Consider the following 8,623-nt stretch of genomic DNA (forward strand, 5'->3'; position numbering starts at 1 on the left):
TTAAAATTTGGATGACAAGTTTGGGTTGGTGTGCGTGCGTGTGTGTCTGTGTGTAGTGTTCTGACATGTTCGTGAGTATGTTTGTCTTACTTTTGGACAGCGTCTCGCTGATTCTCACACGGGTTCTCAAGAACTCGGTGGTCTCAAAATCTACATCACTGTAGAGTGTTTCAAATAGGACCACGCCCATCTGTCACACTGTGGTGGGTCCGGCTCTGTATCTCCAACGACAAAACCACTCTGGGGGGATGAAAGTACCTAGAATATACAGACATAATAAGACGGTGAGGATGAGGATGAGTATAATAATTCCAATTACTAACAGGATGTTCTTTTGTCGCATAACCTTGTCCTGCAGAATGATGAGGAAGGAGTTCATCACGTTCTCCTTCCTGTCAGAGGCAGAGCAGGGTTAAAATTTGGATGACAAGTTTGGGTTGGTGTCCGTGTGTCCGTGTGTAGTGTTCGGTTTATTTTAGCCATGGGTGAATTCTCAGCTGCTCCAGGGTAGGACGCTGTTTGGGGTCTTCGGTGAAACATCCTCTCAAGAAATCCTGGCAACCTGGAGAGAAAGAAGGAGAAGAAAGGTGAGGGCGATGGCTACAGTGATCCATCAGAATGTCAACAGATATGTTTCTGCTGACATGTTCATGAGTATGTTTTTCTTACTTTTGGACAGCGTCTCGCTGATTCTCACACGGTTGCTCAAGAACTCGGTGGTCTGAAAATCTGCATCACTGTGGAGTGTTTCAAAGAGGACCACGCCCATCTGCCACACTGTGGTGGGTCCGGCTGTGTATCGAGAATGATAAAACCACTCTGGGGGGATGAAAGCAGGAGTACCTAGAATAGACAGACATAATAAGACGGTGAGGATGAGGATGAGGAGCTGTGTCTAAATGTAAAAGTTACAGATGGGTAAGTTATTGAAGAGCAGGAGTAAAGCCAGACATCTTACCGTAGAAGACGCGATAACAGGCTCCTCTCTTGACGAAGCAGCTCAGACCAAAGTCAATGAGGCGAACTCGCGGGACGTCCGAGCTCGTCTCAATCAAGATGTTTTCAACCTTAATGTCCCGGTGAAAAATCTTTTGCTTCTCTAGGTCAATTGCTGCATCTATCAGCTGTTTCAGTATGATCTGACAGACAAAAAGAGAGAGATGAGGGATCACAGAGGAGGATGGTTTTAACATGTTTTCATGGCTGTGACTCTGAGCTGACTACAAATACAAAACACAAAGTTTCTAAAAGCATCTTTAAGCCATAGAAATTGAAATGCACGAGAGATTTTCAGTAGATTGGGTAAAAACCTCATCCGTTTATTTTCCCCTCCAAATAACTTTAGTTGACCTGGAGCTTTGTCTACAACCTGTTTGACTGCCTCCACTACTGTTTCTTGATCCATCAGAACAATTGCTTTGGTGAATACAATGTTACCATGATCAACAGAAACAATGATCTAAAGACTAGGAAAATAAACCTTAAATTAAAAAAAAAAAACCTTTAGGTATAGCCTCCCAGTTCCTGTAAAAAGTTAAAGACACACAAGGATCCTTCAGCAGCTTACCTTGGCCTCCTGCTCTTGTAAGGAGCCTCCGTTGCCGTTGATGTAGGCGAGTAGGTCCTTGGCGGGGATCGGTCTCTCCATTACCAGGATCAGCTCCTGGTCAAGATCGTACCAGTCCAATAGAGACACGGGTGCTGACGTCCCCACTGATCCACTTGTTTTGTCCGCCAGTTTCAACATGACGGCAACCTCCACGGACAGCTGCTTCCCAGTTTTATTCTGAAAGATCACAACAGAGTGGAGGATGAGAGAACCATGATTCATCCATAATACATTCAGAAAAAGAGTGCAGTGTTGAATACAGAAGATTTTAACAGCAGCAGGTGTTGCTCTCTCACCACGTGTTTGCAGTAAATGTTGTCCTTGGGAATGTGTTTGATGGCAACCTATGAGATACAAACAAGACTTGTGTTAGCACTCCCTGACCATATTGTGTGTGTGTGTGTGTGTGTGCAAGATTGTGTGTGTGTGTAACACTTACAGGTATATTATCTGCTTTGCGATAGCCAGCAAACACAGTTCCACATCCTCCTTCACCAAGCTGATCCTGCTGTTTGTATTTGGCCTCAAATTCAGCTGAACAGACCAACACATATTATGTTTTAATACAGTTGTGAGTAACACCAATTATATGCTACCTAAGCTCTAATATGAATCCCTCCTCTGTTATACTTATAAATCCTAATCTTACACTAAAATGAGGTTAAACCTTACATTTAATAATAATAACGTTATTTATATAGCACCTTTAAAAACAGAGTTTACAAAGTGCTTTGACAGACAAAGCAGCAAAAGCGAGGCAATAGTAACAACACTATACTGACCTCTTAAGACATCTACAGACGGTCTGGTGTTCTTCAGGTATGGCCTCCTTTTACTTTTTGTCTTTGGTCCACCATCGGCGGCGGCCTTCCTCTCACTGACTCTCACATCCTTCACAGATGTATTGCAGTGTTCTACAGAGGAGAAAAACACCCAGAGGAACATCAGCTTGACCATCATAGGCACTAACGTGGACAATAGACATCCTCCATACGAAATGACAAAATGGGCAGATTCAAAAATAGTTTGCCTGCCAAAACCTCAATAAAAATAACATTTCTCACTGTCCTCCAGTGGAATCCATCCAAGCGGGTCATTTTATTTGTCCAGTTTTTGACATATCTGTCTCCAGCTCAATACAATTAAGGTGAATGCAATTTAGTTTGTGGTGCTCACAGCAATGAAACATTTAACAGAAACATCTATTTCCAAAAACAGGCTCCTTGTTACTCTGGATAATCTACAAGCCTCAATGTAATCAGTATCTATTGGACCAATCTTCTACCAAAGAAATAGTCCAAATGAAACTATAGTGTGTTCGATAGATTATCCATCCAGGGCACCTTTTTGGAAAGAGATGTTGCTTTTGAATTTTAAAATGTCAATTGTTGATGCTGTGAGCACCAAAAATGAAATTCCTCTTTCACACCTGAGTGAAATCAAAAATCTCAGACACAGATCTTTTAAAACCTGAGGAAACCTGGGAGAAATTATCCAAACTATCTGCATAAATAGATACCATTAGAGGGAAGGGATAATTTGTTTTCTTTGTAATCTAGGTGAACTGAAGTCTATTTAGATCAATATACCAACACCCCAGTTGATGTACATTTCTGTAAGAGATCTGAGTACATCTTCCACCACTGTCTGAACCCCGTGTTTAGTAAACTGATGATTGGATACACTCCCAACAGCAGATTCACATGATCAGCTTACCTTTCCCAGACTCCACTGAGGAGGATGCCGGCTCCTTGCCAAACAGGTTGAGGTCAAGTCTTCCCTTTTTCTCCTTCTTCTTCATTGGTTCTCCCTCCAAAGGTTCTGTGGTGTTCCTCTTCACTCCTCTCGCACTGAAGTATTCCTCAGAGGTGGTTGAGTCGTCACTTTCTGAAAGCCTTGTCCTTTTGAAAAGGGGTTCACTTTCCGGACTGGTCTTTCTTTTAACCCCTCTAGTCGTGTCATCCTCTCCGGAAGCTGAACTTTTTGCTGATATATATGCTAAGCTCATGCTGATATAGTTGTGAACTATTTATATATATAGGTATACGCGATAACTTCAGAGCAACGAGTGTGTCGAATCAATGCTTGAACTGAATGAATTTGACAATGTGTGTGTTCTTAATATGTGGTGAACAGAATGTGGAACACAATGAGTTGTTCTGTATCATGAGGTCATGATAGAACAACCGTACCGTTCTTATTTCCTTAATATGCAAATTAGTGTTTAGTGCATTATTTGAATTGTGTGTATATTTGTATAGGTGGCACTGAAACAATTCATACAATGCATAAAATACACAAGCATACAATGCTTGATATTGACTCCCTCTCAGTCATCTGGATGATTTTACCTATTGAAATGCCCTTAGGTTGTTTTTATGAACTATTCATATTGATCTAAAGTCAAACATTTCAAGGAATAAATGCAAAACTATTCTTTGCTTTCTGGTTGGCAATGTTGTTCTGTCTGTCAAGCCACCATTTTGGTCCAGACTGAAATATCTCAACAACTGTTGGATGGATTGAACTTTGGTCCTATCTATCCTACTGACTTTAGGTGATCACCTCATTTTTATCTAGCAACGCCATGCGGTTGACATTTGTGGTTTTTGCATGTGAAGAAATACACATTCCTGCCAATGTTATAACGTCGTTCCACTGATCATGAGATAACAGTAATATGCCCAACACATTATAATGCTGCACTGTGCCAGCAAAAGGCAGGGAAGAACACAGTTAGAAAGTGAAAATGGAGAAACATTAACAATGCATTTTTTTAAATAAATTAAAAAAAACATTGCCAAGAGGAACGTGGAAGGCCAGGACATGCTCTACCAGTCCCTCAAGCTAACCAACTGCATCTGGATCTTAGCTGAGCTCCGCATTCAGCCCGGCAACCCAAACTACACGGTAGAGGATTATTACACTATTGGGCCTTCAGCTGTGCTTCATGCTTGTTTGATGAATATCTGTGTCCAGGTGACATCTACAAGGTTTAATGTAGAATTCCAATGCAGCTCAGTTGGTAAGAAAGGGAAAGAAAATAACAAAGAATTTCAAGTTTTTGTTGTTGTTATTTTTATTGATCACAATTAAACCTGGACAAACATTTTTGAGTGATTCCTGGTTGTATTTGGTGAAGTGCCTGCATGTAGTAGATTATAGCTGCGTCTCTGATAGGTAGTGAAACAGGTTTTTAGGTTTTATATACATATATTTAGTGTTTTATGGCTTTTTAATGTAAAGTAGATTGAGTTCACTTGTGCTATATAATGAGAAGAATTGGAACCAGAATTTATTCCACAAAGGACTACAACAAACATTTATTTATTTAATTTTCGATTTATTTATCAATGCTGTTTTTGATTAATAGGTTGTTAGTCTATAAAACAACAGAAAGTAGTCAAAATTAATATTCATACTTTCCCAAAGTCCACAGTGACGTCTTCCAATGTCTTGTTCTGTCCTGAGTCAGTCCAAAACCCAAATATATTAATTTAAATGTGATGTAATACAGAGATAAACAACCGGTCTTTTGGATTTGCTTTATTTTTGATATTGACTTTGCTTCAGTTGCACCTACAGACTGATACCAGTGTTGCTTTGTTCCTATTGCCATTCATGTTTGTGACGAGTAGAAACCTTCTTATACACAGTCTGTGGTAGAAACCCACAATGTGATTGAAGCTGCTAGCGTCGGTCCTACAGCGGGTTATCCTCCTGGAGGTCATAGCTTACAATAACTTCTAGAGACATGCTTATCCAACAAACATTATACATACATCACAATGAGCAGCATATGTACTCCTGTTTTTCCTGTCATGACTTTAAGCACACCGCACAGCTTCTTGTATTTGATGTGATTACTTACAATTTTAGTTTAGATATATAACTTGCTTTTTCCTCCATAAGTATGAAACATTGTGCAGTAATTGAAAAACTTGACATTCCAAACCGTTGGAAAACGAAAATGCAGACCAGAGATAAGTAAGAAACGTAACCACCAAATCCAGGCATCTACGTGACAAGTGATAAAACACAGAAGCAGGTCCTGTTGAGGTCTTTATTCCAAACATCAGCCATCAGCACTGTTTTATTAACACTCCACCCTTTTCACCTCAGCTGCATCTAAATGTCTTCCGAAGATTTAGATAATTTTTTAAGCATGTTTTTTGTTTGGTTTTAGATGTTTTAATGGTTAAATTCAAAAATGCAAAAAGCTAAAGAAATAAGAAATGTCATGTGAAGCAACTTCAATGGACCTGTTCTGACATAATAAAGCTAATCTTTACTCAATTATATAGAAACAAACTGTAGTGAGGTGTCTGCAGGCTACAGTATTTAAGTGGACGAACGCAAACTGTCAGTGGAACAGACAGTCAAGAAGCTTCTGGCAGAAAATAACACACTCCACATTTGTTTATAATGACACAAACCACAGCAACTATTGATTATCTGTTAACACACCAGTGCCACTTTATTTTAAGAATATTTGTTAGTTCATTTCACATTTACTGCAACCACATAGTTGCACACGGCTTTATGCACCGACATTATCATTCCTATTTATTGTGCATCTACCTCTGTGTGTCTCCTTTTTAACTGGCTTTATTGTTTCAGTAGCTTCAATTCTGTAATGTGCATTAAATGTTTTCACCTTTCTTTTTGATACCAGTGTTTTTGCTATCTTCATTCCGTTGTTGTCAAGCCAGTCTAAACCTGGGGCAAGTCAGGCCGAACCAATCTCACAGGACCAAGCATTCACGCTAACGAAATGCCCAAGCTTATGTTTTAGTACCCTAGTGTCAATATAACCCTCTGATGTTGGCTTTGTGTGTGCTAATAGAACATAGGGTGCATATGCTCTAAGGCCAAGAGTTGCGTTAGTACAGTGTAGTCAAGTGATGGTGTAGTTTATGTTGCTAATACATTTAAATGTTTTGGTATTACCCTACAAAGGAAATAAAGCCTTGCCTCTATCTATTCCACAGAAAAGACGTTTTTGTGTTGGTGACACTATTTTCCTACATGGTAATGTAGAAATATATTTTGAAATGTGCCTGCATGAGAGTCCACTGTCGATTTTATCCTTTTTCATTTAGGCTGTAGCTTTGCTCCATTTAAAATCTAATCTCCCAACGTCATGTCTCTGTTGTTTTAAGCAGCATCGTCTCGAGCACTCCCACACATTGAAGTATATATCCAAATCATTTGCCAGCAACACAGAATGTATGGCGAGAGCTATCATAACATCCTTGCTGTAACCCTGTTGTAAATTATTTGTCATTGTCACAGTACCACATCTTATGTCATTAAACTGCCAAACACATGATGCATTACTGTGTCGAATGTGTGTGTGTGTGTGTGTGTGTGTGTGTGTGTGTGTGTGTGTGTGTGTGTGTGTGTGTGTGTGTGTATAAACAAAGCAGAGACGGGTCACATTACAGTGGATGATAAGAAAAGCTAGTGAAAATAGATTAACACCACTAACACAAATCACCAGGGGCCTGTATTACAAAGCAAGATTAGTGGGTCAGCCAAGTAAAATCACTTCATTATTTTAGCTTAAATCAGTTTATACTGTGCTCACAATGAAATGAGCACTAGCTAACTGTGGTTCAGAACCCTGGGGCCAGGTAGTGTGCTGGTATAAAAGTGCTGATTTGCTTTTTGGGTCTCTGGTCAAATGAAGTTGTCATTTAATGGCTACAATTATTTGCAACATTGTTATTGTATTAGTTTGTGTCATTACCTTGCCCCCCTCACTATTATTTTCTAGTTATTATAATTTAAAACGCTTTGTGTGACTTTTAAACTCACCTACTTTCACCTAAAGTAGCTGCAGGGCGATACTCATTTCCGCCAATAGGTGGCAGTAGCGGGTTTTGGTATGACTGGCGCTGTAATTCTTGTCTAAGATAAACGAGCTAGACCAGCCTTAAGAATGAACAGTCGAGATCACAGAAGCAGATATTCATCTGAGACTGTCTTGTTGTTTTATTCACAGATGAGAGAAGTACACAAGTTTGCATGCTTTTGCAGTGCCATGTTTTGATGTTTATGAAGTGTTAGCGGTTTAGCGCCATTGTAACATCAGTAACCTGTGCTGATAATTGTACTGTTCCCATGTATTGTTCCCACACACACACAATTAAAGTGCTTTTTTTCAATTTGAGCTGTGTGCCATCTTCATTTAGTATTAACCAGTAACATATACACTGATATGTACACATCTGAAAAACTCTCACAAGTTTTTCTGTTATTATAACATCAACATTATTCAAATAGACCTTGTAGTTAGAGAGATGCAGTCTTTTGAGTATGGGTATGCAATTTTCGAGCAGAGGCCTAAAATTAGGGCTAGGGGTAAAGAGGCTAAGATAAGCTCGCTGGACCAGAAAGGACAGTCGAGATCGCAGAAGCAGATATTCATCTGAGACTGTCTTGTTGTATTCACAGCACAATAAATTCATCTGGAAAACTGAATCAACATGATCATCATCATTCAGTGTGTAACATTTGCACGAAACCAATGCAAGATAAACTGTTTGTAAAAACTTTCAGAACGTTGACGTAAATTGGCATTACCTATATCGTGGATCCAGCGATCCGAAGACAAATGATGGTGGGACCTGGTTTTAAAAGGGAGCACAGTTTGAAGACCACGAGATGACCAGCTTTGTGAAGTCAGGTAGGCCCAACGTCACATACCTTCACTCACCTCATCTGAGGATTAGTAGCTATGCACATATAACCACCTGAACCTGTGTAAAGTTAGTATGCATTTGTTTGTATGGAGGCGTGGGTTCAAATCTCACTTCTGACTGCCGGTGATTTTAATTCACTGCCGCTGTTATTCTATAAACTGCGTCTGAACAGCAGATCAACTACTACAGTATACTAATTGATACACATTTTTATGTATATATATTTACAGTATACGATACCTACGTTTTTAAATGTACGTATGTAAACACATGAATGTGTAAATAAACACAGTAATAAATAAATACA

At 39.4% G+C, this 8,623-nt stretch overlaps 1 protein-coding gene across 1 annotated transcript; it reads right to left on the minus strand.

The window, feature by feature from the left end:
• Positions 1-470: 470 nt before the first annotated feature.
• LOC306705224 (serine/threonine-protein kinase pim-1-like) lies at positions 471-3,410 on the minus strand (the record flags this gene model as incomplete). The annotated part of the gene is made up of 8 exons (XM_079171929.1): positions 471-562; positions 670-843; positions 959-1,139; positions 1,568-1,786; positions 1,906-1,953; positions 2,049-2,143; positions 2,464-2,523; positions 3,326-3,410. The coding sequence occupies 8 exons, from the start codon at positions 3,408-3,410 to the stop codon at positions 471-473; spliced, it is 954 nt and encodes a 317-aa protein (XP_079028055.1).
• Positions 3,411-8,623: the final 5,213 nt, after the last annotated feature.

Source organism: Pholis gunnellus (genome assembly GCF_910591455.1).
Source record: "Pholis gunnellus genome assembly, chromosome: 13".
NCBI classification, from domain to species: Eukaryota; Metazoa; Chordata; class Actinopteri; order Perciformes; family Pholidae; genus Pholis; species Pholis gunnellus.